The sequence below is a fragment of the Rhododendron vialii genome, chromosome 10a (genome assembly GCF_030253575.1).
Source record: "Rhododendron vialii isolate Sample 1 chromosome 10a, ASM3025357v1".
Taxonomy (NCBI): domain Eukaryota; kingdom Viridiplantae; phylum Streptophyta; class Magnoliopsida; order Ericales; family Ericaceae; genus Rhododendron; species Rhododendron vialii.
In genome coordinates this window covers 6316016-6330597 of record NC_080566.1, presented here as the reverse complement: position 1 = coordinate 6330597, position 14582 = coordinate 6316016, and the positions used below count along the sequence as shown (strand labels likewise).

The 14582-nt window shown below is 40.0% G+C and overlaps 3 protein-coding genes across 3 annotated transcripts; 2 read left to right on the top strand and 1 right to left on the bottom strand.

Moving 5' to 3' along the window:
• The first annotated feature begins 5913 nt into the window (after positions 1-5913).
• Positions 5914-7419, top strand: LOC131304526 (F-box protein CPR1-like). Its single transcript, XM_058331776.1, has one exon. It carries the CDS (start codon positions 5971-5973, stop codon positions 7195-7197), a length of 1227 nt encoding a protein of 408 aa, XP_058187759.1. The 5' UTR covers positions 5914-5970; the 3' UTR covers positions 7198-7419.
• Positions 7420-7557: 138 nt separating this feature from the next.
• On the top strand, positions 7558-10764 carry LOC131304527 (uncharacterized). Its single transcript, XM_058331777.1, has 3 exons — positions 7558-9662; positions 9751-9779; positions 10363-10764. The coding sequence occupies exons 1-3, from the start codon at positions 9514-9516 to the stop codon at positions 10524-10526; spliced, it is 342 nt and encodes a 113-aa protein (XP_058187760.1). The 5' UTR covers positions 7558-9513; the 3' UTR covers positions 10527-10764.
• Positions 10765-11092: 328 nt separating this feature from the next.
• On the bottom strand, positions 11093-12347 carry LOC131304525 (ribonuclease S-2-like). Its single transcript, XM_058331775.1, has 2 exons — positions 12077-12347; positions 11093-11718 (listed from the first exon to the last, which is right to left on the bottom strand). Exons 1-2 carry the CDS (start codon positions 12308-12310, stop codon positions 11311-11313), a joined length of 642 nt encoding a protein of 213 aa, XP_058187758.1. The 5' UTR covers positions 12311-12347; the 3' UTR covers positions 11093-11310.
• Between the last annotated feature and the right edge of the window lie 2235 nt (positions 12348-14582).

The window sequence follows — 14582 nt, the reverse complement described above, 5'->3', positions numbered from 1 at the left end:
AATGGCAATTGAAAAATGTAAAACCAGGCCTTCCAAACACCCCCTAAATAATAGCATGTGGTTATTGCTATTTAACACGTGCGTAGCATGTGGCCGAGGCTACAGTACAAATCAAAAGCCACCATCTTTGGCATAGACTTGCTTTAACTTCAATGCTAAAATTCAGAACATCAGCTAGCCCTCCTCAACTTTAAGAAAGGAAAAGAAAGAAGAAGAAAAAATTGCGGACATACATCCTCTGTTTGCGTATCCAGTACAGGTTTCGCATCATTTTGTTGATGTCTTTGCTGTCTATGTTGTAAAACTAGCTCGACTCTGTCCGCAATGAGTTGGTTTTGGTGACTTCCCTACATACGCGATCACTACAAGTTTAGGACAGCTTAACAAGCTGATGCAAGAAACGAAACAGCCGGGTGCTGCAATATACGCAACAAACTAACCGTTGCGTGCATTAGTGAAACACCCATCGCGTTTGAATAAAATAAAAATCAGCAAGGCCTTGTATAACAGAATAGAATCAGTTACTGATGCATTTTCAACGTCTAACTTCAGAGCCTGAGATGGATTCCTTAGTTTGAGTTGCTTTAGCTTCTCCATCCCAAATGTACCATCAGAGGACGTGCCAATCTTGGTAATGTCAATGGAAGATGAAACCAACCACAAACCACTGAGTTGCTGCTGCATACTAAAGGCATATAGATTTCAGCCTCTCCACCTTCTGCACATAGAGACTCCCAATGTAAGAACTAAACCACAATATAGAGGGAAAATGGATAGCAGCGATTTTGCGTGTCGATTATGGAGGGCGTCATCTTTGGGTTTGGATTTACAATAGGAAATCCTGTTCCTTTCATGGAATGGTTGCTTACATTTTGTTTATGTTTATACTTCAAATTTTGCAACCAGATAACATATATATTTAATATATTTAATATATTGAGTGCGGTAAATTTGAAACGGTACCGAGACATAGACCGATACCGGTACGTATCATTCCAATAGTGAAAATGGTACGCTGACCGGTACGGAATTGACAATTTTGCTCCTTGTCCAGGCAAAGATAAGCTGTCCCAACACTTCTCTTTTAAAATTCTTGCCATCTATCTACATTTCATTCTTGATAGAGAAAAACAAAACAAACCTTCAATGGTAATAAAAAGACACGAAAATAGATTTGCATTTCCTCTCGGTAGGGTTTCCTCACTCTCTCTAGCCCTAGGAGTTGCAGCCGCCCATCTTCTAACTTCCCATCCCCTCGGAACCCTTATGGGCGGCGGGAGGGGAGGGTTTTCCCTCCCCTTTGTGGGTATTTCTCTCTTCCTTTTTTTTCTCCCTACGAGTTTTCCTTACTTCATCATTTTCTCTTCTCTCTTCCACCCCAAAGATTGTGAATCTCTCTCTCCTCACCGCCCTTACCAGGGGAGGGGTGGAGCCTCACCACTACGCACTCGTTTTGTCCTCGTGTGGTGCTAGTAGCGGCAGTGGTAGTTTTTTCCACTCCGCATCGTTGTCTTTTTTGGCATTTTTCAAGGGTCATGGTGGTGATGGCATTTGGGTGGCTGCGGTTCTAATGGTGGTGGGTTGCTCGATGGCTTGGTGGCTTTTGCACGAAGACGGCGGTCTTGTGGTGTGACGGCAATGGTGAAGGTTGCTCCTAGGGTTAGAGTTTTATCTTTCTCCCCTGTGGGAGACTTTCTCACCCGTTTGTGGGTGTTTTCTGATGATGGTTTGGTGTGCTGGTTTCTGTGTGCATGAGTTCTGTGTTGTCAGGCGCGTTGGGTTTGTCCGCTTCAGTGCGTGGCCTGTTAGGGTTTGGTTTTGGAGGTGTAGGGGTTTCTCTTTGGGAAGCCTACCCGCCCAAATGGCTGTCCAACCCTCGCTTTGAGGATGGCAGCTTCTTCTGATTTGTATGGTTTTATCTCTATCAATAAAGCTCTTATCATTTTGACAAACAAAAAAAAAAAGAAAAAGAAAAGAAAAGAAAAGAAAAAGAAGCCCACTAATCTACGGAAATTAAAAACGTAGAGGAAAAACATGAATAGCAGGACCCAATCATCTACACAAAAGGGAGGGAAAAAACTTAGATGGTAGGAATAGATACACCATCTATATAAATAAAGAAAGGGCCAAAGGGGAGGGGAAAATATTGACATTATGATTCATAACATTTTCTCTATAAATCATAATATTTTGAAGATGCTTATGATACCCACTCAAATAAATGTGTCTATTGTAGCTAATGAAAGGTGAAAAAAACATCACATGCACATGTCTTCACGATACTGCGAAGCCATGCTGACTCACGCGTTATACTTTACGATCAAGAAGAAGCGAGAACAAAAAAGAGAAACAACTTTTTCAAGTTTAATTTATTTCCCTTTTCATTCTTTAATGTGCAAACAAGTTGAGCCATCAGGAGTTTTAACGTGTTTAAATTTGTTTATTTATTAAATACTTTGCAAGCTTTGAGCAGACCTTGAAAAGTACACGAAATAAGGAATAATTATGTAAGCCATCAGGAGTTTTAACGTGTTTAAATTTGTTTATTTATTACTGTAAATACTTTGCAAGCTTTGAGCAGACCTTGAAAAGTACACGAAATAAGGAATAATTATGTAAATTCAAATAACAAAAGAACCAAAAAAAAAGGGTATGTGAATCCCAAGGGATGGGACAAGTAGTCTTAACCTCTCAGACTTAGATGTTTATTTCATCTTAAGATCTCATGTTCGATTCTCTTTGTCAAGAATTGTGGAATAGGCCATAGGGATTAGTTCGAGATGCGCGCATAATGACCCGGGACACTCTGCATTAGGGCTGTCCACGGGTCGGATTTGTTCGGGTTCGGGTCGGGTTGGACCCGACCCGACTTTTTTGTCGGATTTGGAAATATGCACCCGAGCCCAACCGAACCACTGGTCGGGCTCCGACCGAAATATTTTCGGGTTGAAATTGTTGGGTTCGGTCGGGTCGTCAGACTGGGGAAAAAAAAAAAAACTTCATACAGAAATCAGATGGACTCGAAAAAAAAGAAAAGAATTCATATAGAAATCAAGGGAGAGAGAGCTCAAGGAACCCATATACATACAGATCGAGGAACATAAGTAACATCAATTTCTATTTCAAAACATAAATACTACAGATCCTAATGATCAAGAACACCAAACTTCAAAAATTGCAGGTTGAACAAGTGCACTATGAGAACACCATCGTCCTCGACAGAGCACCGTCTTCGTCATCGTAGATCAAAGAAAACCAGAACGGTGGACGAATCCCAAGAATCCATGCACAGATCGAGTGAATTTTAAAGCGAATGGAGGAATTTTTGTGTGAGAATTTGGAAACCCTAGGTTTTAGTCAAGGTGGAGATTGAAAGTGTGGGAATTGATTGGGGGTGGGGGTGGGGGTGGGTGATTGGGGTTGGGGGTGGGTGTTTCCGTATGGATGGATGGAGAGAGAGAGAGAGAGAGAGAGAGAGAGAGAGAGAGAGAGAGAGAAGCGAATGGAGGAATCTTTGTGTGAGAATTTGGAAACCCTAGGTTTCAGTCAAGGTGGAAATTGAAAGTGTGGGAATTGATTGGGGTTGGGGTTGGGGTTGGAGTTGGGGGTGGAGGTGGGTGATTGGGGTTGGGGGTGGGTGTTTCCGTATGGATGGATGGATGGAGAGAGAGAGAGAGAGATGGGTGTTTCCGTATGGAGCGAGAGACAGAGAGAGATGCGGCGGAAGTGCAGAATTGGAAAGGGAAGACCAGATCATAGGGTTTTTTTGCGTTATATAGTACTAAGTCGATCGGATCGGGTCAAATGGAAAAAAATCCTCTGCATCCGACACCCGACCGACACACACAATTTTTCTCAGATCTAGACCTGAATCCGACCGATACACCCGATCGGAACCGTCCGTTACCTCCGTTTTTTGGTCGGTTCGGGTCGGGTCGGGTACGTGAACAGCCCTTCCCTGCATTATCCCCCCAAAAAGGGCATGGTTAATGGTTATAAAAAAAAGGTAAGAAAAACAGGAAAAATTATTCAATACTCTCGGTGTACACTCTCTCGCCTCACATAACATTTGAAGCTCATGCGGGACTCACATAAAAGTCTCATACATATTATGTGAGAGAAGAGAGTATGCACCGAAAAGTACTGAATAATTACCCAAAAAGAGTTACCGATTCTTCGTATTTTGGGCAAAGAAAAACCACTTTCCCAATAGTTTTATATAGCCTGTTCAAAAAATAGTTTTATATAGGATAATGATTTCGGTGTCCTCGGTCATTTTGGAGACACCATAACTTTTGGTATAACAAAACCATTATGAGTATAACCAAAATCCATTACAACCATAACAAAACCATAATAAAGCATAACCAAAACCACAATAAGGCATAACTTGTTTGTTATGTCTTACTGTGGTTTGGTTATGTCTTGGTTGGTTTTTTGGATATTCCTTAGTTATGCTTTGTTTGGATTCTATTATGAGTATAACCAAAACCTATTACAAGCATAACAGAACCATAGAACGGCATAACCAAAACCATAGCAAGGCACAACTTATTTGTTATGCCTTGGTTGGGTTTAGTTACGCCTTGGTTGGTTTTTAGAATATTCCTTGGTTATGCCTTGTTTGGATTCTATTATGCTTGTAATTGATTTTAATTATGCTCCTAATGGTAAAGTTATGCCAAAAATTACGGTGTCCCCAAAATGACCGGGAACACCATAGCATCATCCTCCTTTATATAGCGGATAAAAAAAAACACAGTTTTATATAGGCTTATTTATCTTTTGTAGTCCCTAAAGTATTAGCAAATGGTCAATTTCATCCACAATCTAAACATTTGTCCAATTTCATCCCCAATATTTAAAATATGTGTCAATTTAGTCTCCACATCTAACGCCGTCCCTCTTGCAAGTTAAAATTGAGGGCACCAATGGTATTTTACCTTAAACACTACAACAAATGAAAAAAAATTAGAAAAACAAAAAATTTACTCCTATTTCCGTCTCTCCTCCTCTGCTCACCCCTTGCCATCCTCTTACCATCACCTCTACATCCATCACCACCACAACTGGTGGCGTACCCCACTTCCACCCCCTCTATTACTCCCCTATATGCTTGGGTCGGCTAATCAATTGAGTCGTTGATGCCAATGTATTTGGGTCAGCTAATTGGGGATCTTTAAGGAATGCAAGAGAAACTCAACTTATCAAATCATAATAGCCGAAGGAACAACAAGCTTCAAAAACCCAACCACATCATTCAATCCCTCATTCGAAAATTCGGTCCAAGTCTTAACACAACCCCCAACAAAACCACATTAACCCAATTCGACACCCCATTCGCAACCGCAGCTCCCCTGCTCCCTATACCAAGCCTGAAAACTAAAACCCAACACACTGGGACGTGTAACAAGGCCGTGAACCCGTAAATCATCATTGTCGGAATGATGACGCTCTTAGTCTGGAGGAATGCACTAAGGCACTGAAGGAGAGCCTATGCGTAGAGGGACGGGATCGTCCAGCGGTTGAAGGTTCAAGCTTCGTTGGAGAGATAGGGGTTTTGGCCGAAGAAGGTTAGGATAGATCACACAGGTGGTGTAGAACCATATGAGAAATAGGGATGGTCTGTGGTATTGTTTGGCTTCGTAGGCTTGGCAGCACGTGTTGATAATTTTAGGTTTTTTTTTTGTGTTATAGTGTTTGGGTGAAATACCATTAATGCCTTCCATTTTGACGGACAAGATGGATTGCATTAAGGGTGAGGACTAAATTGACACACATTTTAAACATTAGGGACGAAAGTGGATAAATGTTTAGATTGAGAACGAAATTGATCACTTGCTAATACTTTGGGGACCAAAAAGGTAAATAAGCCGTTTTATATAGATGAAAAAAAAGAGAAGAAGCACCGATTCTAATTCGGAGTACGTCCGGTTCTGGTCTCTGAGAGAGAGATTCGATTCAGATCACATGGCGATCGAGGGCGCCCCGCCCCTTCCGCAAGACGTAACGGCGGAGATCCTCTCTCGTCTCCCTGTGAAATCCCTTCTCCGATTCAAATCCGTCTCCAAAAACTGGTTCTCTCTCATCCAAAACTCCGACTTCGTCTCCCTCCACCTCCACCGCTCCACCACCACCAACGACTGCCTCCTAGTCAAGCGGTTCCTCACCGACGACGTTCGCGACTCGGTCCTGTCAACACTCCCCCCCAACGAAAGAACCCCGGTCTGCGACCTGCTCGACGTCTCCTCCACGACCGGAGCAAGCGTCTGGGATCTCGACCTCCTGGCCTCCTGCAACGGCATCGTTTGCCTCGCCGGTAAGGAACGCAGGCATGCTGCTGCGATCGCGCTATGCAACCCGTTGATGAGAGAAATCAGACTGCTCCCTCAACCTCGTTATCACGCGAGGTACGCGAGCTTTCTAGGGTTCGGGTTCGATCCGGTTACTAAAGATTACAAAGTGGTTAGGGTTGCCACACTTTTCGAATTGGATATAAAGCCTTACGAATTTCCTGATAATCCCTATGATGCTGCTGCTGTAGGGATTGTACAAGATATGCCCGTCGATGTGAAAGTTGAAATATATAACCTGAGTAGTGATTGTTGGAGAGAAATAGATGACCCGGTCGTGCCCGGCGAGTACCAGTGCAAGCGCCATCCTAATTTTTGCGCATCGTTGAATGGTGTTTCCTATTGTTTCGCCTCCCCTTGGGATCATCATCAACCCCGTGATGAGGTGATTATCGGGTTTCGAATGTCGAACGAGTTGTTCGAACAAATACCCTTGCCCCATGAGGTCTGCTCGCAGTCGTGGTTTAACATTAACCTGTTTACGTTAAACGATGCGCTTGCGTTTGTTACCATTCCGTATCTTTGGGTTCCATATCCAGCGTCCGAAGGCGCAGGCTTTGACGTATGGGTAATGGATGGATACGGCGTTGAGGGCTCTTGGAATAAAAAGTACACTATTGGACCCTTCTCAGAAGGGTACCTCTATCCGTTGCTATCACGCCAAAATGGCGAGTTCCTTCTTTTGAGGTGCGGAGAAAGGCGCATGGTGTCTTATGACCTTAATACTGGAGTAATAACAGAGTATCAAGTATACGATGTGCCTGGATCAGAATATTGTGTACGGGGCTTACAAGTTCTTCCTTACACAGAGTCGTTAGTGCCAGTCAAGAGACAGACACATTGACCAAGATAGTAGTTCTTCTATCGAATCTCCTCTGGAACATATATAGGGCATTGCTGCTTTCACATTTTGCTAAGCGAGTAGTCTCGGAGAAGAGGGAGAGATTATTGTGTGTTTTGGTAATTTGAAGAACCAGAGAGGATGCAACTCCGCTCTTGTGTTCCCTCCACAGCTACAATGTACAACTTCACCTAAATAGATTTATAATGTACAACTTCACCTAAATAGATTTGATGATTGCTATTGCTGTTGTGGAAGTTATGATTTTTTGCTTTGACTCATGAGTAGAGTTCTAAGGTCATGATTTGAATCTTGGAAAATTAGTTTCCTTGGCCTCTATGGCTGCAGATTTTTGGAATCCTTGGCAGTTTTCTAAAATCTTGTGACCATTTCTCCAGAACTTGAGATGACAGTAATGATATAGGTGTGCCGTGTAAGACTACTAGTTGGCATTAATAATTGACAGCTTTTTAGCCAATTCACGAGTTCTTGTTAATGGATTATCATGTGTTTGAAGAAAGTAAATCAATAAAGTAGAGGAATGTAAATTCAGTAGTATGTGTGGTTTTCATTTGTGCTTAATTTAGGGTTTGAGCTGGGAGTCCCTGGTGGATTGTTCTTATGTCGCGCGTTCTCACCGGCCTGCTTCTGCAGTAGGTGCCACTGAGCCTGTGAGTCTGGGACTATTGCATGTGCTTGCTTCTGCAGTAGGTGCCATTGAGCCTGTGAGTCTGGGACTGTTGCATGTGCTTGCGTCAAAGTTTTGATAGTTTTGCTTCATTCTTATATCTTGTAATGAATTCTGTATGGCCTTCGGGAGTTTGAATGATATGAATCTGTTCAAAAAAAACAAAAAACAAAATGTGCTTTGGTCAGTAGAGGGTTGAAAGCTTGAAACTAAAATATGTTGTAACTCACATCTCGAATGACCATTTTTCCACGTTCCGAACAGCAGGAGGACGTGGTTGGAGGATGGAGATTTTTTGTTACACAAATTTCTTTGTCACATTCAGGTATACTCATGCAGTCATGCTTCTTTGATGGAGCTGCAGAGGAAACTTCATGCAAAATGAGGTTAAACTTATTGAATCTCTTACATTTTGTTTTTTTAGTTTGTGCTTGGCAAATTTTACCAGATCCAAGTTAGTATATCCTTTTCAGGTGCAAAAATTTGCAGTTTCATATTGACTGTAAGACATTGAATTCGGTAATCTGTTTCTATAATGCTTGCATTTAGTGCTTCATACTCCTTCACAAGAATTTGCCTCAGCAATTTGTTTCTTCATATGCACACAATTCTTAGCCATCATTTCTTGGCAATCTTTCCCAAAAATTTCTGTACATTAATTTGAACTGGAAATCAGACCAGTTCATGCATAGTGAGATTAGTGTGACAGAGTCCCATGGTTATGCACATGAAAACACTTAAATAATAATATCCTTGGATGATGCTTCCTTCTACATAGTCCCCTTGTTCCACACTGCCTTCAGTTTATGGGATATCGTGTACATGTCAGTGCACAGATCAGTTCGTAGATTTTATTTAGGTGTATGAATTACAATATAGAGGTCGAGCAAAGCTACCAACACCATCCAGAGGTTGATCCACATGGGCCCACATGCATTGAACGTGTTCCAGACACAACTGTGTCTGGAGTTGCGTTTGTAGACTTTTTGTTTGACTAATCATTGTGACCTGATTAGTCAAACTTGCATGTATTCTTTTTGCTTGTATGTTTCAAGATTGCTACCTGTATCAATTAACTTGCGTACACTAGAATGGCATTTCAAGTGTTTCAATCAGCTCTTGCTTTGAAATGCCCGGATTAACTAAGCTATACTAATCGCCTGTTATGTTTAGTGATGTCCTTGCTTGTATGTCTGTTAAATCCCAGTCGTTTTGAATCTTGGACTCCTGATATTATTTCAAATTATATTTTTCCTACCATTTGTGGCGTTTTTTGTTGTTGATCGGCGAAGATATTTGTGGCGTTATTGTTCACGTTTAGTATCACTATTCCTTGTGTTTTGGATGATTGATGAAATTGGTAAGATTTCCCTTTCCTTGTAAAATGTAGATACAAGAAGATCTCTGTGTTGCGCTTCATTTGAATGAAGGTTGTTAGATGAATGTTAAAAGCTCAATGATAGGCCGCGGGAATTTTATTTCATTAACATATTGTAGAATTTCGTTGAACGGGTACACATCCGTATTGCCTTCGGGCGTTTGAATGATATGAATCTGTTAAAAAAAATCGTGCATTGGTTGATAGAGGGTTGAAAGTGTGAAACTAAAATACACTTTGACTCACATGTCGAATGACCATTGTTCCACGTTCCGAACAGCAGGAGGATGTGGGTGGAGGATGGAGATTTTTTGTTACACAAATTTCTTTGTCACATTCAGCTATACTCACGCAGTCATGCTTCTTTGATGGAGCTGTGGAGGAAACTTCCTGCAAAATGAGGTTAAAACTTATTGAATCTTTACATTTTGTTTTTCCATTTTGTGCTTGGCGAATTTTACCGGATCGAAGTTAGTATATCCTTTTTTAGGTGCAAAGATTTGCAGCTTCAAATTGAAGGTAAGACAATGAATTCGGTACTCTGTTTCTATAATGCTTGCATTTGGTGCTTCATACTCGTTTAGAAGAATTTTCCTCGCAATTTGTTTCTTCAGATGCACACGATTCTTAGCCATCATTTCTTGGCAATCTTTCCCAAAAATGGATATGGAATTGTTTGGTTGACTATTTTTATGTACATTAATTTGAACTGGAAATCAGACATGTTCATACATAGTGAGATTAGCGTGACAGAGTCCCTTGGTTATGCACATGACAACACTTAAATAACAATATCCTTGGATGATGCTTCCTTAAACATAATCCTCTTGTTCCCCACTGCCTTCAGTTTATGGGATACCCTGTTCATGTTGGAACATAGATCAGTTCGTAGATTTTATTTAGGTGTATGAATTACAATCTAGAGGTCGAACAAAGCTACCAACACCATCTAAAGGTCAATCCACATGGGCCCACATGCATTGAACGGCTTTGGACACAGTTGTGTTTGGACTTGCGTTTGTTGACTTTTTGTTTGACTAAATCACGGCAACATGAATTCTCTTAATTGTTTCTTCCCTTTCTTTTTACTTGTATGTTTCAGGATTGCTACCGGTATCAACTTGCATACAAGAGAATGGCATTTCAAGTGTGTCAAGGAGCTTTTGCTTTAAAATGCCCGGATTAACTAAGCTATATAATCGCCTGATGTGTTTAGTGATGTCCTTGCTTATATGTCTGCTGAATCTTAAATCCCAGTCGTTTTGAATCGTGGACTCCTTAAATTATCTCGAGTTATATTTTTTCCTACAATTTGCGGCGTTTTTGTTTTTGATGGGCGAAGATATTTGTGGCGTTGTTGTTCATGTTTAGTATCACCGTTGTGTTTTTTGATGATTGATGAAATTGGTAAGATTTCCCTTACCTTGTAAAACTTAGATCGATACAAGAAGATCTCTATATTGGGCTTCATTTGAATGATGAGTATGCATTGACTTGTGGGTAAAAGTTCTAATGTTATGACTTGAATTTGGGTAAGTTTTAGTTTTCTTGGCCTCTATGGCTGCAGATTTTGGGAATCCTTTCCTTGGCATGCCAAATAAGACATTTGGGCCCGAGTTTTCCTGAATCGAGGAGCTAGGAACGTAAATTCAGTAGTGTGTGTGGTTTGCGTCGTGCTTTGATCGGTTCGGTAAAGGGTCGAAAGCTTGAAACTGAAATATTATGCTGTATCGAAAGTACGTAATATGTTGAGCTTGATTTGAGTAGTGATGGTTGTTAGCTAGATGAATGTTAAAAGTACGTTGAAGCTGAAGTAAAAAAGACCACGTCAATTTTAGTTTCACTATCATATTATAGAATTTCATTAAACGGGAACCCATCGCAAAACGCCACTAAAGAATCGCGACGTCCCGTACGCGCTGAGCACAGTAACCAGAGCTAGAGTATATTTTTGTTATGGAAATTAAACTTGGGGTGTTATCATTTCCCTTCTTTTATCAGCAGCGTTTATTAAGCAATTATTAGGTGTCGGACAGCCTCATAATTGGTGCTACGGCCGTGGAATGTAGACATGCTGTGCTGAGCAAACCAGAGGTCCGGAGCGGGGGGGACAATCAATCAGTGCAAGGCTCGGATCAAAACACATCCGGATCTCCCTGAGCTCGAAAACGGGTCCATTGTTACAACCAAACTCAGCTTTTTTGTGGAAGCGGTAGCGAATTGTGCCATCGATATCGCTCAGAAGGACACGCATGCCTGGGAAGATAAAACTCAAGCCGAGCATTTTTTGAACTTCGTACCGGTCCTTCAACTCGAGCCCCAACTCGAAATACTGGGTTTGGTTGTAAACCGCTTCAGAACAACCACCATGCTTGTTCCACTCGTGACCCCAAAACCAGTCATTAGATCCGAGTAGGTTCGGCCAGCTCACTTGGAGTCTTGACAGCAGGTTGGAATCCTACAAAATAAAAGTCATTCATTAATTACAATTAGTTGAAAAAACAAGAAATCACACCTAGTCGCGGAGTTGGGAATTTGCGTTAATTAGTAGGGAGTTTCAAATAGTTATTAAGGGGCAACTATTTTGGTGATCGATTGGACCTGCATGCATGCATGCATTTCATTTCGCGAGTAGTAGAAATGAAATACTAATATTTGGTATCAAAAGTTGAGAATCAAATGATATACGTACAAGATTTGTGTATGAGAGTAATTAAAAAAGAGAATAATTTATGAAAGGCCAAGTGCCAAAACAAAAAAAAAAAATCTAAAATTTAAAAAGTTGAATTCTGTAGTCCTATGTATACTCTACTTACCGTGATGGACACGTAGGGGTTCTGTAGAGGGCACGGCGGCAGAGGCCACGGGCCCAGGAAATTTTCAGGCCACACTCCGTGGATTGTGAAGTCCATCGAGCTGGGATAAAACTGTTTGTCGCGACTAACTGTTGGCGGCCATTGAAGTGCAAGTTTCAGGTAATCGTACGAGAATGCCGTCGGTACAGCCACCAGCAGAATGGCAATGAAGAGGGAAAGCTTTAAGTTACTCATGACTCAAACTTAGGATTTTTTGTTGTACTCGTCTTCAAAGACCCCATGTATTTATAGAGAGAGAGAGAGAGAGAGAGAGGGAGCCTATTGTATATGATTTTATCCTATTCAGTCAATACATTCTCTTTGCTGAAAATGAATAAAAACACAAAGAGAGAGAGAGAGAGAGAGAGAGAGAGAGAGAGAGAGAGAGAGAGAGAGAGCTTTTTCTTTTGAGGGACTCCCTAGCTAGCTGCCAATGCCACCAAGAGCTACCCAATTAAGTGACTAGAAATTAAATGTTACATGCTTGCATGTACAAAGACATTCATAACGTCCACTACAAGAAAATCGTTCTATAACAACGGTCGAAAGCGTCGCCAAAAAATTCAAAAACCATTGGTAGAGACCCGTTTAGGCTATACAAACGGTTCTCGAACCGTTGGCCAAACCGTTGCAATATATTCGTTGCTGTAGAGGTATAGCAACGGTTTTGACGAGCGTTGGTACAGATTTTTTTTTTTACTAACGGTTCATATAACCGTTGCTAAAGGTAATTTTCATTTTTTTTTTTTTTTACTAACGGTTCATTGCTAAAGGCAATTTTTATTTTTTTAAAAGCCAACCACTGTGTGACGTGCTAGCCACGTGGCGCTGTCGTGGCACCCGCGTGTCAGCCCGCGTGGCAGGAGAAATAATCTTGCTCCTCCTGAGAATCGAACCGCCGACCTCGCGCGCGCGAACCAACTAGGCTAGCCCATAACTTGTGTAAAATCATACACCTTTTAATATTTATACTATACTAACCGGATTTTTTTAATCTTTTTTTTTAAATCCGGTTTATACTATACAAACACTTACTAATATCATTTTTTTCACTAGGTTCAATAATTACCTTTTAAAATTGGTATAAATGCACAAGACTGTATGCATGTAATCATATATGATACTATATTTAATTATAATTGTTTTTTTTTAACAGAAATTATAATTATTTAGATTGATGCAAAGTAGGATAATAATTTTGAGAGGTGTTTTATTTTGTAATATTCATTTACAAAAAATGATATCTTGTGTGAGAAAAATAGTTCCATTATTCACTCATCTTCAATTAAATTGACTTGCACCATGTACATAAAAATAAAAAATAAAACCTCTATGTTTTCCTAATTTTTTTTCAATATTAATTTTGCCTTTTCTAAATTTTTGTTAGATTCACAAATATTTTTTTATTGGTAAGTCATTTCTATGAGATGAGTCTAAAAAATAAAATAAAAAATGCAATTAAAAGCATAAAAAATCAATATGGGCAAAAAAATATCAAACAACTAACATTTGTTGTCTTTAGTGTCATCTTATATGATATTTTTTTCAACTTCGGTCCACAATTTTATACTTTTTTTATTCTTATTAAGATGAATGATTAATCCCAAAATGAGATTAGTTTCAAAAATTACCACAAAATGCTAAAAAAATACGTTAAATAAACAATACCGGAAAAAATACCACAACAAAAATTTAGGAAAAATAGCCCTAACAAAAGCAATGGTCTCGATCATCATGATTGTGTCACGGTCAAGGGGCTAAAGTATGTTCAAGAATGAAGTTAATCGAGTATCGCTACACACTTATCGGACAGAAAAACTCATTTTATTAATGAAATTGTGTATCGATAAAGAAATTTTCTAAATCTGACCGAGCCAAATTTCTACGAAAACGATTTAATCAACATGAAAAAAAAAATCAACAGTCTCGATCGTTAGTTCGGGTTTGAAAAACCGATCGCATGAAAGAAAATTGATTTTGGCGGTGTAAAATTCTACTAACGGTTAATGAAAACCGTTGCTATAGTCTAGTTTATAGTAACAGTTATTTAAAACGTTGCTATAATCCAGCTTATAGTAACGGTTATTGAAAACCGTTGCTATAGGTCAGTTTTTACTAACGGTTAATGAAAACCGTTGCTATAGTGTTGTAATCTACTAACGGTCACACGAAAGCCGTTGCTATAGTCATGTTTCTAGTAACGTTTTGTAAACCGTTACTATACACCATCTATAGCGACGGTTTTTTCAACCGTTGCGAAAAAAACCGTTGAGAGATCCTGAATTTCTTGTAGTGGTCATTAGTGGTCATATAAGCCTTTTTTTTCCATGCAAAATATAACCGTGTAATTCAATATATAGCTAACATATCAGTGTGGAAAAGTTACTAATGATATGGAAATCTTTCTATGCTGATTAAAATTTTTTTTTGTTAATTTGTGATGTGGACCTTCAAATTCTCGCTTTTG

Excerpts from the sequence above, each read along its gene's own strand:
- LOC131304526 (XM_058331776.1), top strand. The coding sequence starts at position 5,971 with ATGGCGATCGAGGGCGCCCCGCCCCTTCCGCAAGACGTAACGGCGGAG.
- LOC131304527 (XM_058331777.1), top strand. The coding sequence starts at position 9,514 with ATGACCATTGTTCCACGTTCCGAACAGCAGGAGGATGTGGGTGGAGGA. Across the intron at positions 9,663-9,750 it reads GAAACTTCCTGCAAAATGAG|GTGCAAAGATTTGCAGCTTC; the intron begins GTTAAAACTTAT and ends ATCCTTTTTTAG. Across the intron at positions 9,780-10,362 it reads TTTGCAGCTTCAAATTGAAG|GATTGCTACCGGTATCAACT; the intron begins GTAAGACAATGA and ends TGTATGTTTCAG.
- LOC131304525 (XM_058331775.1), bottom strand. The coding sequence starts at position 12,310 with ATGAGTAACTTAAAGCTTTCCCTCTTCATTGCCATTCTGCTGGTGGCT. Across the intron at positions 11,719-12,076 it reads ACCCCTACGTGTCCATCACG|GATTCCAACCTGCTGTCAAG; the intron begins GTAAGTAGAGTA and ends TTTATTTTGTAG.